At 35.3% G+C, this 18,983-nt stretch overlaps 4 protein-coding genes across 6 annotated transcripts; 2 read left to right on the forward strand and 2 right to left on the reverse strand.

Moving 5' to 3' along the window:
- Window positions 1-112: 112 nt before the first annotated feature.
- On the forward strand, window positions 113-3,736 carry LOC101206598 (glucomannan 4-beta-mannosyltransferase 9). The gene is made up of 9 exons (XM_004137816.3): window positions 113-769; window positions 856-954; window positions 1,043-1,295; window positions 1,892-2,002; window positions 2,089-2,225; window positions 2,336-2,449; window positions 2,541-2,740; window positions 2,842-3,036; window positions 3,199-3,736. The coding sequence occupies exons 1-9, from the start codon at window positions 440-442 to the stop codon at window positions 3,356-3,358; spliced, it is 1,599 nt and encodes a 532-aa protein (XP_004137864.1). The 5' UTR covers window positions 113-439; the 3' UTR covers window positions 3,359-3,736.
- A 363-nt stretch (window positions 3,737-4,099) lies between these two features.
- Window positions 4,100-5,226, reverse strand: LOC101207816 (peroxiredoxin-2E-2, chloroplastic). The gene has a single exon (XM_004137821.3). It carries the CDS (start codon window positions 5,124-5,126, stop codon window positions 4,437-4,439), a length of 690 nt encoding a protein of 229 aa, XP_004137869.1. The 5' UTR covers window positions 5,127-5,226; the 3' UTR covers window positions 4,100-4,436.
- Window positions 5,227-7,155: 1,929 nt separating this feature from the next.
- Window positions 7,156-11,855, reverse strand: LOC101207572 (histone deacetylase HDT1). Of its 2 annotated transcripts, none has more exons than XM_004137820.3 (10): window positions 11,585-11,853; window positions 10,688-10,758; window positions 10,400-10,611; window positions 9,968-9,981; window positions 9,828-9,872; window positions 9,565-9,746; window positions 8,324-8,449; window positions 8,076-8,166; window positions 7,697-7,835; window positions 7,156-7,604 (listed from the first exon to the last, which is right to left on the reverse strand). In XM_004137820.3, the coding sequence occupies exons 1-10, from the start codon at window positions 11,595-11,597 to the stop codon at window positions 7,541-7,543; spliced, it is 957 nt and encodes a 318-aa protein (XP_004137868.1). In that variant the 5' UTR covers window positions 11,598-11,853; the 3' UTR covers window positions 7,156-7,540. The 2 variants fall into 2 exon arrangements, with proteins under 2 accessions (XP_004137868.1, XP_031738351.1); XM_031882491.1 differs by having other exon boundaries at window positions 7,485-7,626; window positions 11,585-11,855.
- Window positions 11,856-12,149: 294 nt separating this feature from the next.
- On the forward strand, window positions 12,150-17,877 carry LOC101207322 (delta(14)-sterol reductase). 2 transcript variants are annotated; one of them, XM_004137819.2, is made up of 13 exons: window positions 12,150-12,478; window positions 12,582-12,699; window positions 12,823-12,893; window positions 13,038-13,094; window positions 14,035-14,126; window positions 15,035-15,082; window positions 15,370-15,490; window positions 15,579-15,625; window positions 16,322-16,403; window positions 16,720-16,796; window positions 16,890-17,009; window positions 17,296-17,370; window positions 17,455-17,877. In XM_004137819.2, the coding sequence occupies exons 1-13, from the start codon at window positions 12,431-12,433 to the stop codon at window positions 17,606-17,608; spliced, it is 1,110 nt and encodes a 369-aa protein (XP_004137867.1). In that variant the 5' UTR covers window positions 12,150-12,430; the 3' UTR covers window positions 17,609-17,877. The 2 variants fall into 2 exon arrangements, with proteins under 2 accessions (XP_004137867.1, XP_011651987.1); XM_011653685.1 differs by lacking the exon at window positions 12,150-12,478 and having other exon boundaries at window positions 12,582-12,716.
- Window positions 17,878-18,983: the final 1,106 nt, after the last annotated feature.

Raw genomic sequence — 18,983 nt, forward strand, 5'->3', positions numbered from 1 at the left:
ACAAAAATTCACGACTTAGTTTGTTTAATCTCAAATCTCAATAAAAGAAGAGGGTATATATGTTAAAGTTAGAGATATGTTTAATTCATAGTTACAAGGTTCGAATCCTCCCTTCCTCTATCGCCCATTTTTGGAGGGTTGTAAGCCCATGTTCCTATTAATTACCAATTCAAATGGCCTCACAATCAATTAGGACAAACCACTTGTTGTTATATGAGAGATTATAGCAAATTTCTTTTGATCCAAAAATCCCTCTCTTCAATTTTCTTTCCTTTAAATTCCTCTCCCTCCCCACTCTCTTCCCATCAAAACTTTCTTCATTCATTGTCTAATCTGCTTCTGCCATACTTGCAGAAGCAGACTATCCCTTTTTTCTTTTTTCTTTTCCCCTACTTTCTGCTCCGATTTCCAACCACACACACACTCAAAACTCACGGAAATGGAGCAGCTCTCCACATCGGCGCTTTTCCCTGGAGCATTCCCAACGCCCGGAGATGGCATTCCGGCTCTGCTCCTTTTTGTTTGGGACGTCGTTAGAGCACCATTAATAGCCCCCCTTCTTAGAGTTATAATGGTGATCTGCTCTGCATTGTCGATAATGCAGTTCGTAGAGAGGATTTATATGGGTGTCGTGATCGTTGCAGTGAAACTGCTTCGTCGAACACCTGAAAAACGATATAAATGGGAACCCATTAAAGATGATAGCGAGCTCGGAAACTCTGCTTACCCTATGGTTCTTATTCAAATCCCCATGTTTAATGAAAAAGAGGTGCCTCTGTTTTTCTCCCGTTTGAATCCTCTGTCTTCTTGATCTCTCATACTGACATCGTCAAGTAATCTTCATTTGATCTTTAGGTTTATCAAATGTCAATCAGAGCTGCTTGTGGGCTTTCTTGGCCGTCCGATCGAATGATAATTCAAGTCTTAGATGATTCAACAATCCCAGCAATCAAGGTACAGAGTTTTCCTTTGCTTTTGTTTTTGTTTAGCTTTTTTATAAGTTTTAGAATGAACAAAAGAAAAAAAAATGGTCGAATCTCAGAATATGGTGGAGCTGGAATGCAAGAAATGGGCAAGCAAAGGAATAGATATAAAGTATGAAGTAAGAGATAATCGTACAGGATACAAAGCAGGAGCTTTGAAAGAAGGGATGAAACGAAGCTATGCAAAAGATTGTGATTATGTTGTAATATTTGATGCTGATTTTCAACCTGAATCTGATTTTCTTCATCGATCTATTCCTTATCTCATCCATAATCCTCAACTTGCCCTGATTCAAGCTCGATGGATATTTGGTAACACTTCTCTTTCTTTCTGTGTCCAATTCCATGTTTGATGATATTTGTTCATTTTGGTGTAAGTCATAGTTGTATTGGTTCAACTAGAAATGGAAACTTTGGTAGTAACTAGTAAGGCGACATCCTCTGCTTTCCCGTTTTAGAATGGTTGGGTTGGTAGGTAATGGGTCCCATCCAACCGTTTACGACTATTTGGTTTTTTTTTTTTTTTTTTCTCAAATGCTCGTTGGTGGACGAGAGAAATTGCAACACTTGTTTAAGTTAGATAAATGTCAAGTAAAATGGTATACTCTCCACTCATTTCTAATCAAATTGGTATATAATCTTATTACTTGTATGTCTTATATACCATTTCCTTTGAAATTAAGAGAGGCATGTTTTGGAATTGCATTGTTAATTTCATCTCCTTTTGTACAAATTACATTCCATTACGTGAAATGAACGTGATTCTTCATGGTCATTTATCCTCTATTTCACACACCACCATCCAATCTCTCCGACCAAATCAACAGTAGAAATTGCTTTTGGTTTGGTCGGAAGAGCTGTGCTATGGGCAACAAAGGGCGGCTGAATTTCCAGGTATGTTTTTGCAGTGAACTCTGATGAGTGTATGATGACGAGACTTCAAGAAATGTCGTTGGACTACCATTTCACGGTTGAGCAAGAAGTTGGCTCCTCCACCCATGCCTTCTTTGGCTTCAATGGTTTGTACAAACTATCTATGTCTCCCATCTGATTAGCTCAGAATTTCTCATTCTAAAATTGTTGCTTGATATTCGATCAACACTAGGCACGGCAGGAATTTGGAGAATTGCCGCAATCGATGAGGCCGGAGGATGGAAGGATCGAACCACGGTGGAGGACATGGATTTGGCTGTGCGAGCCAGTCTCAAGGGCTGGAAATTCCTGTACCTCGGTGACCTTCAGGTAACCTTCTAACTTCTAACAATTTTTTAGAATGTTCCAATTCAAACATTAATGTTTACTGTTCTATTGTCATATCTCTCATATCTAATGGAACTATTTTATACCTCAAGGTTAAAAATGAATTGCCAAGCACTTTCAAGGCCTTTCGTTTCCAGCAGCACAGATGGTCTTGTGGCCCTGCAAACCTTTTCAGGAAAATGGTCATGGAGATAGCAAAAAATAAGGTATCCCCAAATGTGTCAATGTTGCTCGAGTTTTGCTTTCTGAATCAAATTAATATTGAAACAGACTGAATATGGGCATTTCTTATTGCAGAGAGTGACATTGTGGAAGAAGGTGTATGTGATTTATAGCTTCTTCTTCGTTAGAAAGATCATAGCCCACATCAACAACTTTCTTTTCTTCTGTATTGCTTTGCCGGCGACTGTTGTGGTGCCTGAAGTCGAAATTCCAACATGGGGAGGTGTCTATATTCCTACAGCAACTACAATTATTAATGCGATCGGGACTCCAAAGTACATTTCTTCTCAAACTTCAATGGATATCCCTTTTCACAAGTTGGATTGTTTTGTAACGCCATTCCAAAATCCTAAATTTAACTGGGTTGTTGTTTCAGGTCATTCCACTTGACGATTTTCTGGATCATGTTTGAAAATGTAATGTCATTGCACAGAGCCAAGGCCACCATCATTGGCTTATTGGAGGGTAGTCGAGCAAACGAATGGGTTGTCACTGAGAAGTTAGGAGATATTCTGAAGGGGAAAACAGCTTCAAAAGCTACCAAGAAACCAATATTCAGAATTGGTGATAGGTACTTTTCGCCTTCTTCCCTAATAACTACAAATAGCCAAATAAATATTATCACGACTCGACAACATTTCTTTTATCACTCCATGGTCTACAACTATTGTCTTCTTATAGAAAATGATTATATTATCATCTAACCTGAGCTTTGCATTTTGTGTGTCAACAGAATTCATATTACTGAACTTGGGGTTGGAGCGTATCTTTTCTTTTGTGGATGCTACAATATGCTCTATGGGGAGAACTATTTCTTCGTTTTCCTTCTTGTTCAAGCAATTTCATTTTTCATCGTCGGATTTGGGTACATTGGTACCATTGTACCCAGCTAGGTACCTAAACCACGATGTAGTTTTAGTCCTTGTTTTAGCAAAGTTTTCCTGGAAGCTCTTTTGGTCAACGAAAGCACGCGTGGAAGCAAAAAGGCTGAAAGGAAGCTAGCTTGTGAATATAGAAGAAAAAGAAAGGAACAGAGATTGCAAAAGATGTAGATTAGACTATGGATACTTGACTCCGGGTGGAGCTGAAATCTTCCTTTTCTTTTTTGGCTCTGCTTGTTCTTGTTAAGCGTTTCATTTTCTTCTTAGTTGTTAGACAAGAATGAAACCTTCATCTCTTCACTGACCGATTCTTCCCACCAATGTATGCATGGGTTCAGACTTTTAACCCAATTTTGAACAACTATGAATACAAGTACGCTTAGTTGTTAATTCAGTATGAATATCTAATACTATTGTCTCATAGCTAAGTGCTAACTGAACATAAGAAGTCACAATCAAAGGATTAAATATCAACAACTTCAATAGCATCAAGAAGCGAATAGGGATTTGATGAATAAAAGCATTTTGAAATTTGGAGATGAAACTAAAAGATGATATAAACTTCCCTGACGCAATTGAAGTTGCTAATTCAATATGAATACCTAAAACTAATGTCTCTCTCGTTGCCAAGTCCTAACTGAACCCAATAAGACATAACCAAAGGATTAAATAGTGATTTGATTAAAATATTTAAAATTTTAGAGATGAAATTAAAAGACGTTATAAACTTAACCGAGGCAATGATATATTTAGTTAAAGTTAAAAGGCAGAGGAAGTCACGTCAGAAGTTCATTCTCTCAGGCTTTTGGGCGAACACATTACAGGCGCCCCAAATTAATCATTCTTTCTCATTACAGAACATGGAAGCATAAAACCCAAATCAGAAAAAAAGAGAAACCAATGTAAATCCAGAACCATGAAGATGAACGAACTGAGAAATTTATTCTAACATAAGGATTTGATCTCAATTATTCGCCAAAACTGAAATTGCTACCCTATGAGTAAACCAACAAACAAACAAGAAGGAAAATGATAGAGACCAATAGAAAAACGAAAGGAACCACCTTATCTTATTCTTATCTCATCCCATTCAAAGAGCTTTAAGGATGTCCTCGGCACTACTGAAGGTAAACGCACCTCCTTCCTCCAAATTCAAGATCTTCACAACTCCATCCTCAGCAAGGAGCGCATAACGTCTCGACCTAACACCCAATCCAACAGGCTTGTCGCTCAAATCCAACTCGCACCCAATAGCCCTAGTGAAATCCCCATTCCCATCAGACAACAACAGAACCTCATCCTTGATATTAAGGTTATCCTTCCACGCCTTCATCACAAAAGCATCATTGACTGAAATACAAGCGATAGTATCAACTCCTTTGGCCTTAAGATCAGCTGATTTCTCGACGAAACCGGGAAGGTGCTTCTGAGAGCAAGTGGGGGTGAAAGCACCAGGTACAGCGAAGAAGACAGCTTTCTTTCCCTTGGTGAGGTCGGAAACAGTGGTGGTTTGGAGCTCGCCGGCGGAGTCTAAGTAGGAAAATGTGGATTCAGGAAGCTTGTCACCGACGGAAATGGTGGCGGAGATGGTGGATTTGGAGGCGGGAGAAGAGGAAAATCGGAGAGGTTTGGGGGAGAGGCGGCGGAGGGAATTGAAAGGAAGGGAAGAGAAAGAGAGGGCGGTGGGTCTGGCGGAGGGAAAGAGAGAAGTAGTAGCAAAAGAAGAAGAAGAAGAGGAGAAGGAAAGAGAGAGCCTTGAGATGGAGAAAGAGACCGCCATTGTTGAGGAGAGGAGAGGAGAGGAGAGAGATGAGCTTCGAGTGGTTTTGATTTTGGTAACTTAAAAAGAAGACAACACTTTTCAGGCGGAAACTACAACGTAATGAAATATCACAATAAATATAGGGATCGCCGGCCCGCCCGCCCGATTCAATTCCCCGGCCCGCCCGATTTTTCTTTCTTTTTCTTTAATGCATTCTTTTTTAGACCTTCTTTAACTATTATTATTATTATTATTATTAATTAATTATATATTCATGGGGGTTATAATTCTAATAATTTATCTACATGAAACTTCATATTTACACATGTATACACATTTTTAATGATACTTTTATAATAATTGAAATGTATTTTTCTTTAAAATTGGAGTTTCAAATTAGGAGCATCAGAAACCAAATTGATCTTGATTTGTAAGTACAAAACCAAAAAGTATAGGCTCGTATCAATTTCTTTTATTGAAAAAATTAATCAAAATTAAATTGAACCTCTGTAAGATTAGATATCTTTTAGTTTTTCTTTTAACAATTATGGTGTATATATTTATTGTTTAGGAAAAAAAGATACCTGTGTATATTTTCTATTTGGAAAAGTGTCAATAGAAAACAAAAGTGTCTACTTTTAATTTATAAGTGAAGAAAGTGATGGCAAAAAGATACATTCAAAACAAAAGTGAATAAGAATAAAAATTTAGAAGAAAAAAAAAATGCTTAAAACAGAAAGCCAAACCGAATTAAAATCGACACATTGGTTTTGTTCAACTTTCACTCCTAGTTCAAGTTATTTTACCTCTATTGTTATATATATATATATATATATATATATATATATATATATATATATATATATATATATTTTTTTTTTTTCCTAATCTATTTAAACCTAGTTTAACTAAAGGGTCAAATCAAAACATTTCCAACAAGAATTTAAATATGAATGCTCCTACTTGTCACGCACTAGCTTCTCCTAACAATGATACTTTACGTAAGAAAAAATAAACAAAGCATAAAGCACAAACAATTCTGTACCTTTTTGGTTATAAACTTTTAACTTTATTTCTTAAAAGGAACTTTTGTTAATCTTACTTTGTACTTTCGAAAAGTTTGTTTAGTTTCCAGTTTCCATCCTCTAACAGTCAAAATTTTAAGTACTATTTGACAATTTTTTTAACAAATTCAGAGAATTATGCCAACATTTTAATCAAAAGGAATTAAGAAAAATGACAAATGGACTAAAATGATCCTTTTTTAAAAAATGTGAATATTAAATTGAACAAAAAAATAATTGTAAGAGATCAAAACTAACAAAAACGTAAAAATATTAGTGAGTAATTAAACAAAATTTTGTTATAAAAAATTGACTTCTAAACTTCTATGATACAACTATTTTTTTTTCAAATTTTGGAGAGTAAATTATCACATTAAATAATAATAAATCTCAACATTGGCGTAGTAGATGGAGAAGACTAACCACACGAGAAAGAATTAGAAGAGAAGAATTGAGCCTATAACTCACAATGAATATTATGTCCAGACAAAAGTTGAACCTAACCACCTATTATTTGATCATTCCTTTTAATTTATTTTTGAAAGAAAACATGCAAACAACAGAAAGACTACAAATTTCCCAGAACCTCGTAGGCCCAAGAAGATGAAGACAAAGTTGAGAGAGCGTGGTTAGACAAAGTTCAAGAGTTCTCAACGTTCTTTAAATTTTAAAAACAAAATATACAAATGTATTCGGTTAGTCAAAATTGAGAATGACTTTTACTTGATTCTAGTTAAATCACTAGTTGACCCAAACACTTGAACCAATTAAAAATTTGTAGAATATCCAACAGGTGAATCATTGTTAATCGAAGAAGAAATGACACTAAAAACCGGTTTGAACATGACATCCTTCGATACCATGTTACTAACCATTCCGGTAATGTTACCGGTCTTCAAAAGCCCCCCTATCTTCCAAACAACACCTAAGAAAATTAACCAGATAAAACTACCCAGCTTTCTATCAACAAAGTTGTCAACAAGTTAACCAAGACCAAGAGCTAATGGTTATTTCATCTTCTTCATCTTTCATGTCCAATGTCAACCCAAAAATAAAAGGAAAAAAAGACAGGAGAGAAGGCAATAATAATAAAGATAACTCCAGGCTCCAGCTAAGTAATATTAAACAATATTCTACTGGATCTAAAAAAATTCTACAGCACACACAACGTCCAAAACGAGCCATTCACAAGTAACTAGAGCTTACGATAGTAATAAGATTTGAAATCACACCTGAATATTTAGAAAATGAACCTCAAAAGGATGGGGGTAGAAAATTCACAACCATCCAGTATCGTGATTCTGATTTGATATACTGGTCAGGTTGAGCTGATCCATGCACCATATTCCTCCTAAAACAATAACCTGATCACTTATCGGCTGTGTGCTTGGCTTTTGTGTGGGATTGTAACGCAGTTTCTGAGCCGAATGTCCTTCAATTAAAGTTTATTTTCACTATTAAATTGAAGTTGTTAACAATCTTAATTCTCTCCATGGAGTTAGGAAAATAGGCAGCATGAGTTACCTGTTGCAAGTTTTGCAAGAGAATGCGGCATTTGCTGATTTGGGAGTCTGCTGTTTATTTTTGTCATTAGCAGCGGCCATTTTCCCGGCCTTCTTTGAAGGATGAGGAGTAGCTACATGAGCAACCCCTTTCTTGCCATCTGCAAAATTATATATATATAATATATATATATACACAAAGAAAAATCAAATTCAAAATTTAAAATACAAAACCCCATCTTAGCAATTTGTTTAAGAGTTCAAGAATTTGAAGTCCATCCCCAACCGTACAAGAATGAAACAACATGAATTCCAAGCAAAAAGTACTAATATGATAAGAAACACAGGTCAACTTCACATCTACAGTAGCAATATAAAGGGGCAATAGAGAAGAAACAAACCAGTTTTCTGAGGAGTGACGAGTTTTGCCTTCTTATCGGGAGCAGGCGTTTTATTAGCAGAATCTAAAGGTCTCTTCTTGCTTGCTTCAGCCTTCAATGGTTTCAATAATTATTTGATTAAGAAATAGCAAATAAAGGAAAAGAATATCTAACTTAACCCAATCAATTGACTTCATTTCTCACCATTAAAATTTGGTTTCTTACCCAAAAGTAATAATAACAATGAGGGAAAGATGGCAGCCTCATACCTTTTTTGGTGTCTGCTCATCCTCTTCCAAACTGTCATCCGAGTCCTCATCAGAGTCTTCACTATCGACTCCAGAAGACTCATTTTCATCATCATCGCTATCATCTTCTTCACCTCCATTTTCATTCTAAAGGAAACAAATGAAGATGAAGAAAGTTGAAATTAATTGGCCATATTGGTAGAGTAAATATTATGGTACAAAATTTCCTCATATGCTTCAGATCATTGCTAATATCAAGTAGCTCAGAACGAACAATGCTCCAGTGATTATATTTATGACCATTGTACATGGTAAATATTGAAAGACGTCAAATTATCACACTTGACATGAGGTGAAAAGTTATAAATGGGAAGGTTTAAATTGATTAACTTATGAAAGTAAATTGATAATATTATTATTTGGGTTTCTAAAATTGATAATATTATTATTGGGTTTCTAAAATTGAAAATACTATTATTTGGGTTTCAAATTAATGCAACCCCAAAAATTAGAAGCATAAAATAAAATTGTTTTAAGAACAGCCAAATTCAATCAAGATTTAAAAATTTCTCGCCATGGAAGGCATGGAGCTCTACTGTGTATGGTGCCGAGAACCAGTGACCTGTCTTGGAGGCAGTGGTGGATCCAAAAAATTTATTGACAGGGGGGCTTCGAGTTGTAACTTAGAGAAAAAATAAAAATCTGGAAAAAAAATTACATAGAGAAGACTTGAACTTTGGATGGAAGAGGGGCTGACAAGCATAGTTACCACTAAACTTCCTACAAATATTGAACATTAATTAATTTTGTTTATACATATCATATAAAGACAATAAAGTTGAGGGGGGGCCGGCCCGTCGGGCCTATACTAAATCTGTCGGTGCTTGGAGGTATGATGTTTGCCTCCACGTAAAGGAATATACCAAATTTGTGAAAAGAGAGGACCCGGATAGTAGCAAGTAGCAAGTTGTTTTTAATAAGTTAGCTATACTACTATTATTTTGTAGAAAAAGAGGACCCATGCAGCAAGTTTTTCTAAATAATTTACACTATTAATATGGTTTGGATGTGAAGGAATTATTGACCGGTAATTTACCCTATTCTGCCAAAATGCTGTTGATTTTAGGCCGTTATATTGCCACGAACAAAGAAAATGAGGAGAGCTAAATTAATTAAGTTTGCTCCCTTCCTTGTCATGAATCTTCTTTCAAAAATAAATTTTCACACTTGGAAGTATAATGTAAAATGGCATCTAAGAGTACCTCATTATCTGTGCTCTCCTCATCCTCGTCATCATCTTCATCAGAACTGTCTTTATTCTTCTTACTGTCAATATTTGAATTAGAGGCAACTTTGCTTGGTTCTACAATCTGCACTTTTTTCTTGGTTCCAGAAGTATCAGGCTTTGCATCTTTCTTAGGCTCTGGCTCTGGCTCTGGCTTTCCTGCACCAAAGTATAATAGCCTATGTCACTAAGTTTAGTTAAATGACACATGTACAAGAAAGTCTAGAGAGTAAACATCACCATTGTCCGTGACAGCTAGAGGAAAATCCTCTTCAGAATCAGTATCTGAAATTGAAAAATAGCAATCCAGAACACTTAATCATTGGTTTAAAAGAAATAAAAAGGAAGTACTAATGACAGCAAGTTGAGAAACAACTTACAAGTAGATTCCTCCGTGGAAATGGAAAAAACTCAAACTAGTCAAGAAAACAACATAGAAAATGCAAATCAAGCAATTAAACAAAATAGTATGAAAATAAGTTTAAAAAATAAAACTAAAATGATTTAGGCCCCGCTTGACAATAATTTCGTCTTTAGAATTTTGTTTATTAAATTTATGCTTGTTTCTTCCTAATTTCTCAATTAGGGGTTTCACCTTTCTTAAAGAAAAACTCGAGCTCCTGCTTCCTATTCAAAATCTAAAAACAAAAACAAAACTTGGCTAGGTACTTGAAAACACTAGTCGAAACTTTGAAGGGATAACCATACATTAAAATTGATGTATAGAAGTAATATTTATAAGCTTAATTTTCAAAAATAAAAAACCAAAAACCAAAATCGAGAAGAGCCTTAAGAATTCAGATAAAGGATATTCTTCTGGAAGGAGAGATGTATATCCTGTAAAGTGCACACTTCCGTTTTTCCAATTATGAGATAGCTCAAATTCTTTGTCAAACACAAGATCAAAAGACACTTGTGGGAATTTCTCCGAGGATAGTGTCCCCAGAACAAGCTTTTGATTGCCAACCTTGACATATAGGACAACCGGTTCACTTCCTTTGCTCTTGGACTCTCCAAGACAGGCCTGTGGAGAATACATAACTCAACTACTGCCCTACAGATTTCTTAAGAACAGATCAACAAATTAGCACAAATGATACCTGCGACAGATGCAGTATCTTCTCCTCTCCAGGACTCACCAAGAGAGGTTCTCCAACTTTAACCTCAGCACCTGCAAAACATAACAATAACACTAATTTTAGGAAAAACATAGAATCACAACATAATTGACCGTATACTAACATGCTTCAATTAAGTTAGTAGACATGTAATAGAACCAAGTCATACTTCCAACATATAAAACAACTCTTGGTTTCCAGCAGAAATTGTTTTCTTGATCCCTCATCTCCAGCAAGATAGTTATTAACAACAAACAATTAAGAACAATTTGGAAAGTTCGAAATCATCAGGCAATAATCCTTTTTCCCAAACTATTAGTTCAAAACACACGCGCGCACATGATAAGATCAAGTAGAAACTCGTGAATTAGCCAAAATAAGAGAGATTACCAAAACGGCTGCACATAAGCAATCTTAAACACAGAACCCATGTAAATTAACCATGCACGTCAAAATTCAAACAACCCAAGTTCAAGATCACGTATCTGTAAAAAGAAGCGACTCTACAATTGTTCAAGTACTGTTTCCATTCAGTATCGTAACATTCAAATTCACGCCAGATACATTAAAAATTCAACTGGGACGAACTTAATAAAACACAATATCAGTTAAAACCGAATTTGCTCCTATATTTCACTTAGCAACGAAATGCAAAGACGGCATTAACAAATATATGATAGCAAAAGCACACTGCAGCATGAACAGGTAACCGAGACCCAGACACTTCTAGGAAGAAGATGAAAAAACCTACCCGATGCTTAAGCTAATGCACTGTTCTACTGTTTTTCTACCGTATGAATACCTAAAGAGGCGCCAATGACGAAGAAGCATAAATACTGAAGAAAGAGGGGGGAGGGGAAAGGGAAGAGAGAAAGTTACCCCAAAACTCCATTGGTGAAGAGCAGAGATCAGTGGGAAGTCGAAGGTTTAGGGTTTTTGCTTTTTTCTTTTGTTATGTGAACGAAGACGAAGGATTGAATTCGCAAATGGCAAAAAGTGTGTTGTGTGATTAAGAGAATTGTGAGTTTATGTCTTTATGAAATGAAATGGGGAAGAAGCGGAGATGGAGTTTTTGTAGACGATCAAGTGTTGCGCGTAACACCGCAATTTCTCCACACCCTTTCTTTTAATACGTAATTAACTATGAATCACTTCTCAAAATATGATTTTGTTGCTAATATTATGTCTAATACATCATTCTCCCACTTGTGGTTTTATATTAAAAGAAAATGACCAACCCAAAATTAAATTGAACAATTATTAAATAAATTGCTAATTTTTAAACTCACCTAACCTCGACATTTGAATTTTCTCTTTTTTACCCACAAAGAAAAGATAAAAACAATTCAATAAAAATTAATTATACTTGCCACGTGGCAGGCGTTTATTGAGCAATTATTTGGACTGCAGGAAAAGTTGGCTGTCGAGGCAGGCAGCACCTAAGTATTGTCGTTTTGGAAAAACCAGCCAAGGCAGAAAGGTTCTCGTTCCCGCCCTGTGGAGAGATTTACAAGCTAGCAGTTCAACCAGCCCCCGCGGATATAGGAGTAGGAATGAACTGAGACTCGGGGCTCGAGCTAAAGCAGCAGCCAAAGTTGAATTTAGACAATCACGAGAAGACATTACCCTCATTTTTGTTGCAACTCATCACTATACTAGAGGGTAATCAAGTGGGTCGAGCGAGAAATTTCCTGCAAGTCATCAAGAATCGAGTCTTTGAGGATTATGGATCTGGGTTTTCTTCTTCAAGCTTCAATTCCCTCTTGGGAAGCTGTAAGTGTTTGATTCTATTCCTGTGAATCGGTATTTGTTATAAGTATAATTTATTTATCAATGTGTTTGAGATTCTCCTGTTGTTTTGTTGCTGGGCCATCAGGTGGCTATCCTCTTCATCTTCTTCTTTTACTTGGCCATTGCTGGATCTGTTCTACCTGGAAGAGTTATTCCTGGAGTGATTTTGTCAGACCGTTCTAGGCTTCAATATCGCTGCAATGGTTTTGTTCTCTCATACGTAATTGCAGTTTGTTAAGTTCTGTGCTACTGAGATTATAATTTCTTTGCAGACGAGTATTGAAATTTGGTTTTCTCTTCCTCTGGGGTTTTTACTGCTCCTGTAGGTCTACTGTCTCTTCTGGTGCTCGTTGCCCTTCTTGGGGTTGGTGTTAAGATGAATTACATTTCTCCCACTGTAAGTGTTCACTGCTTCTCATTATGTATTTGATCATTCTACTGGTTCCGTAGACCTTTATTTCATGGTAATTTTGTACAGATTTTCCTTCCCTGCTGTTGGTAATTGTTATTATTAGAAGCTTATAATATAACGTATATGTAGGCTATTGCAGATAGAGGACTGGAACTGCTATCTGCAACCTTCTGGTTTAGTGTCCTGGTACGTGAAATTTCAAGTTGAATATCTGAACTACATTTGTGATAGAGCTGACCGTCGTCTCCTTTGGCATATTATTGATATCACTGACATTTTTCTGCAACGGATTTTTGCATATCAACATCATTGTTGACTTTTCATGCTTACCTTTTTTCCTTTTGAGATTTGAATGGTGGTGATAGAGACCAATTATTATTGATAACAGAGAGGTAAAAACCGAGGGAGATTTTGAGAGTTCCTGTTTTTGGAACCATAACTAAGCCTAACCAAGAAGATATCGCTCTAAGCCAAAGCTTTGTATTTGTATACTTCCTCAATTTTCATACTTAGTCAGGAGTATATCATACCCATCAAATGTCCCCCCATACAAAATCCTCACAGGTATTATTTTTTTAGAAAGAAAATTATACATCATTTCTCGCTTCTCTCATTCTCTTTCTATGATCACATTAATTGCCAGGGGCCTACTGGCAGGAAATAACTATTATGTGCCTCAACACACAACTTCTTGTCGCTTAGTGATAAAATAGTCACTAGTCGGTTAATGTTAGAATATGTTTGTTAGTTTCTTATGGTATCCAACTTTAATTCTGTAAGGGTCTTTTATATTTTTCTATCTTAAAAGAAGATTTCAAGGAGATTTTTTCTATTTGTAGCTTTGTAACTTTGAAGGTTTGTAATTTGGAAGATTTCCTACACTGTCCATCAATAAGCTTGTTTGTGTAGCTACAAATCGTGAACCATCATACAAGAATTTGATGATTATTTGATTTCAAGCATTAAAACATAATACCATTATTGCGATTCTCATGCTAAGAGGTTATTCATAATAACATGTTTTTTCATTGTTCATCAAGTTTGGTCTTTGAATCTTTTGGCCTTCTATTATCAATTACTAGTTTAACTCCGTTCTTAACCTTCTTCTTAAATGTCACACTTTCAGGCAACATTTTTACTATGTGTTGCTGGCTACAGCTCAAGTAGTCAAAGTGCTTCTCTAAAGCCTCATATCACAAGAAATTTTATTCATGATTGGTACTTACGCAATTTTGGTTCTTTTTTTTTTTTTCGTATATGTATTAGTGTCATCAATTCTCATTTTGTGGTGTGTTTGTTTGGCTGAGATGTTTAGATCAAGTTAGGAATTGGGCACATGATGTTAAGAAATCTATGGTTTGACTTCTCTACTCATTAAAATTGTCACGTCTCATTACAGATGTAAAAGAACGATTGGTTTTGAGGTTTTTTTGTTTTATCACCACCCTTTGAGAAAGAGGTGGTGACAAATGTGAACTTACTAGCTATTGTACATATTGCATAACATACACGAACAGCAAATCTTGCTTAGTGTTGAGGAATATGTTAAATGCAAAGGCTAGAACTAAATATCGAGCCGTACTGTGTATGACTTTAGGACTTTTAGTTTGTTCTTTAGCTGAATGCCTACTAGCATTACATGGTCATATATCATGGAGCTTTCCAGTTTTATCGTTTGCTGTAAAACACATTTTGAGTTTTGACTTTAGCTTAATAACAGGATTTTTAGACAAGACAATTCGAGAGGTCATGTTGCTAGGTCTTTTCACTCTGGTTATTTGTTATTAGGTCTTTTCATAATTCGGATCTTTGTTTAATTTTATTGGATTAGAGCCCTTTTATGTAGTCTATCCTAAGCTCCCTGTTGGACACGTCTCTTTGTATGTTGCGCTTGTAATTCTTTCATCTCAGTGAAAGTTTGTTTTATTCCCCCACAAAGGGCAAAGTTTATTTACAGGAAATAAAAATCACTGTGAATGAAATGGTTATCAAGTTGTGAGAAAACAAACTTTCTAAAACAAATATTCAAATGGTTATCAATCGGGATCTAATTTTTTTTGTTTGCTAAATTCTTGAAGTCTGATTTGACCACTTGTCTAAATGTCAGTTTCCATGTTGCTTAACAGGTGGTTTGGTATGCAGTTGAATCCCCACTTTTTGGGCATTGACCTCAAGTATGTTACTTGTTTTGAACTCTGTCATGCGCCATTCAGTAATAATGTTATTAGTTTAATCACCACTTCCCATACGATGATGCCCAAGACCGCTTACCTTTATTGATTTTCGGTCCTCTGGTGCAATCCTCTTATTGTCTTCACTAATAGGTGGACCTTTTAACATGATTTCTTATCATTACTAATTCATATAAGATATGTTGATCCACTTGTTAATAAATAGCTAGCCCATCAAATTGGTGGCATTATTACATACATTGACAAAAATCTTGAATTTTCTCTCGTAGATTTTTCTTTGTTAGAGCTGGAATGATGGGTTGGCTACTTATTAATCTATCAGTTCTTGCTAGAAGTGTTTTGAACGCCACCTTGAGCCAATCGATGATCCTCTACCAGACATTTTGTGCGGTAACTGATACTTCAAAGAATTCATTCATTTTTGTTATATTTGGAAGGCACCAAATAATAGAATATTTGGTCTAAAATGTTAATTCAGATATATGTCCTGGACTACTTTGTTCACGAGGAGTATATGACCTCCACGTAAGTACATTTTCAGATCCTTCTTTCCTATTGTAATGCTTTTGGAGAATGCTCCTTTCCAATATAAGAGCAAGTAGAGCTAATATCGGTGAGTTTCATGTTTGATTGTCATGTATCACTGACTCTTGATAGTCACGTATCGTTGGCTCTTGATTGTATAAGAGCCAAAGTTCTTGAACGCAAATAAGACGCCAATTGCAAGTAATGGACAAACCCTCACCAATCCCTTGGGCACCAGGGAAACAAAAAAGTGAATGGCATCCTTAAAAATTTCCTAGTGTTCTAAGGACTGAAGTATGTTCCCGCACTAGGATATTTTTTCTTATTGAATCTCGGTCATGTTTAAATCTCTGAATCCTTGTCCATATAAGCCAATTTCTCATACCTTGAGTAGCCTAATGGGTTACTTGGAGACAGTCGTGAGTCTAGTTCTGCACTTCACCAACACGCTAATCAAAGAGTGAAATATAATACCAAAAACATGTTATTTCAAAAGACTAGTTTCTGTTAAGCAATAAACTATACCTCTTCTTGAATGTTGGAAGTAGTTTCTGTTCGATTTTGTGCCCTCATGAATTTGTAATTGTGTCTGCACATGAATCGTGCTCGTTATGTATTTTAAGCATGGAACAATGCATCATTCTTTGCGATTTGTGCATTTAGACGGAATTTTAGTGGATGGTTTATCTTTTGTAGATGGGACATAATTGCTGAGAGATTAGGATTCATGCTGGTATTTGGAGATCTTGTTTGGATTCCTTTTACCTTTAGCATTCAGGTAAGTAAGGAAGTAGTTTTTTTCTTCCATCATTTCATGTTGTAATCCAAGTTACCCATCAATGCTTAAGATTTAAGACCTCACCCTTATGATTTTGGATTGTCTTGCACATTTGACTACCATAAACTCTGAAACATTGTCGTCATTCTTCAACTTATCTTTTAGAGCGTAATGCAGCTATGTTTCCTTTTCTATATGCACATTGGTAAGCATAGTAATTTATTTACCTATTTGTCCAGTGATGTACACAACCTTTGAAAGACATGGCTTCTATAAGAGATTCTATAAAAGGTTGTTTGTGTTGCTCTTGTTATAGGGTTGGTGGCTTTTGACAAACAAGGTGGAGCTAACAACAGCTGCTACCATTGCTAATTGCTTAGTTTTTTTAATTGGGTAGCTACCATGACACGAACTTATAATTGACACTTTCTCCACTCGGTTATAAGGTTTGCTGAATGTGTGTTTTTTGTGTACTAATTTGGGCAGATATCTTGTGTTTAGAGGATCTAACAAGCAAAAACACATGTTTAAAAAGAACAACAAAGCGCTTATATGGGGTAAGCCTCCGAAAGTTGTTGGAGGAAAGTTGCTTGCTTCTGGTTATTGGTAAGATTATCATCTATTTAGTCTACTTGTTACCATGTGCATAGCATCCATTCAGTTGAAACTTCAATTTCTCTAGGAATGCTTCTTTTAAAAACTGAAAGAATACAAAGAAATCATTAGGATGATCACCAAATGCATACATCTCACAAAGACTGAATAAGAAAGAGGAACAAGAGACAAGAATGTTACCAAAACCTTGTAATTTTTCAATCTTCAAATATGAACCTCGTTGAGATCCTATTGGGTATTGTTTGGACATAGTTTCCTAATACTTGTTCTTGAGTAGGGGAATTGCACGGCACTGCAATTACCTTGGAGACTTGTTGCTTGCACTTTCTTTCAGCTTGCCATGTGGGATAAGGTAATTCTTTGGTACCTCTGTCTTTGCAGCCAAAGAAAAACTAAAACCAAACCCATGAAGAGAAATCTCCCTTCTTTTTTGCAGCTCTCCAGTTCCATATTTTTATCCCATGTATCTTCTCATTCTGCTAATATGGAGAGAGAGACGAGACGAAGCTCGTTGTGCCGAGAAATATAAAGATATTTGGGCAGAGTACACCAAACTCGTCCCTTGGAGAATATTGCCTTATGTTTATTAGCATCAAGATGTGGTTACGTGCACAAATATGTAACACTTGTCGTTGAGACGTTAGTCTTCTTGTCTGGTACCTCTCTTCTTCTCCAAGACACAATTTTCATATGTTTTCCATGTTCATGGATTCTCTGCATTTTGTGAGGTCTGTTTAGTTATTTATTGTCTTCTCATTTTGTGTCAACTTGGCCAACCCAACACTTTATCTTCTACAATTCATAGAAAATTTTGGGGAAATTATTATCAATATAAATATGCTCTCCTTTTTTCTTCTTCTTTCCCTCCTCCCTTTATCTGTTGACTGTCTTAGTTGTGATGAAAATTAATAGAATCAACTCGTAACATTTCAATCTTAGCATTAGTTAGGTATATTCTCAATCAAGAAGCAAGAGATTTGAATACTAGAAAGATGATTCGATATTCGATATTTGATAGTTTAAAGAGTGTTATATTTGTTTAAAGTAACAAGGTTAGTACTATATATCAATATTTTAAAGGTTTCAAATATTGAGTATATGTTGTAAATCTATGAAAAATGGGAATGTAAACAATTATCAATTGAAAATGAGAGTGAAACATTTCAAAGTTACTATATTTAATTTGCTGATGTAAATTTGATGATAGACTTTTGATGGCATAGCAAGTGATAAATAGAGGTCTATTTGAAATGTTCAAATAAATGCAAAATGATGTTTTTTTACCAAAAAGGGAAACAAAAAATATATATCATAATTATTATGAATTGCATTTCAAGGAATTTATTCCTTCAAAGAAAAATTATGAGTGGAAATTTTAATCAATGACAGGGATTCTCTGTCTTCCAAAAAGCAAAAGGCTGCATTGATTCCTTCCTTGAAATGCTTCCAACTTCCATCCATCCATCCATCCATCCATCACTCTTTTTCTTCTTTTTGTTATATTCAAATTTCATTTTACACAATTGAATAAATAAAATAATATTTTAAAATAATGTAATAGTGTTTTCTTTTTTAATAAAAGAACAAAATAATGCCTAATTATGCAGATTTTAAATTTTGAAGTCAGGATACTTTAAACTTATTTTTAATTTTATAAAATTCAAAGCTCACATATCCAATTAAATTAATAGATTACAAATCATATAACATCAATTTCATATAAAAATGATTTATTCTTAATAACGTAATCACTTTTATCATAGTGTGTTCATCAGGTTTTTTTTCACTTTCTGAAAGTTTTGGTGACATTCAAATAGAATTCAATACCAAAAACACCCATCGTTTCATTTGATTGTTGTCATTTTCTTCTATATCAAGTGTTGTTCGTGTGGCTAATACAAATGCTTTAAACCAACCAACATACATGCACAATAAACCCACCTATTAAACAACACTAAACTCCAT

The sequence above is a fragment of the Cucumis sativus genome, chromosome 3 (assembly GCF_000004075.3).
Source record: "Cucumis sativus cultivar 9930 chromosome 3, Cucumber_9930_V3, whole genome shotgun sequence".
NCBI classification, from domain to species: Eukaryota; Viridiplantae; Streptophyta; class Magnoliopsida; order Cucurbitales; family Cucurbitaceae; genus Cucumis; species Cucumis sativus.

What these genes read in the sequence shown, in the direction of transcription:
- LOC101206598 (XM_004137816.3), top strand. Translation starts at nt 440, where the DNA reads ATGGAGCAGCTCTCCACATCGGCGCTTTTCCCTGGAGCATTCCCAACG. An exon ending in TGTACCTCGGTGACCTTCAG is followed by an intron (nt 2,226 to 2,335) that starts GTAACCTTCTAA and finishes TTATACCTCAAG; the next exon opens with GTTAAAAATGAATTGCCAAG. An exon ending in TGGAGATAGCAAAAAATAAG is followed by an intron (nt 2,450 to 2,540) that starts GTATCCCCAAAT and finishes TTCTTATTGCAG; the next exon opens with AGAGTGACATTGTGGAAGAA.
- LOC101207816 (XM_004137821.3), bottom strand. Translation starts at nt 5,126, where the DNA reads ATGGCGGTCTCTTTCTCCATCTCAAGGCTCTCTCTTTCCTTCTCCTCT.
- LOC101207572 (XM_004137820.3), bottom strand. An exon ending in AGATACTGCATCTGTCGCAG is followed by an intron (nt 10,612 to 10,687) that starts GTATCATTTGTG and finishes TATTCTCCACAG; the next exon opens with GCCTGTCTTGGAGAGTCCAA. An exon ending in ATGAGCAGACACCAAAAAAG is followed by an intron (nt 8,167 to 8,323) that starts GTATGAGGCTGC and finishes AAACCATTGAAG; the next exon opens with GCTGAAGCAAGCAAGAAGAG.
- LOC101207322 (XM_004137819.2), top strand. Translation starts at nt 12,431, where the DNA reads ATGGATCTGGGTTTTCTTCTTCAAGCTTCAATTCCCTCTTGGGAAGCT. An exon ending in AGAAATTTTATTCATGATTG is followed by an intron (nt 14,127 to 15,034) that starts GTACTTACGCAA and finishes GTTGCTTAACAG; the next exon opens with GTGGTTTGGTATGCAGTTGA. An exon ending in TTGCTTGCTTCTGGTTATTG is followed by an intron (nt 17,010 to 17,295) that starts GTAAGATTATCA and finishes GTTCTTGAGTAG; the next exon opens with GGGAATTGCACGGCACTGCA.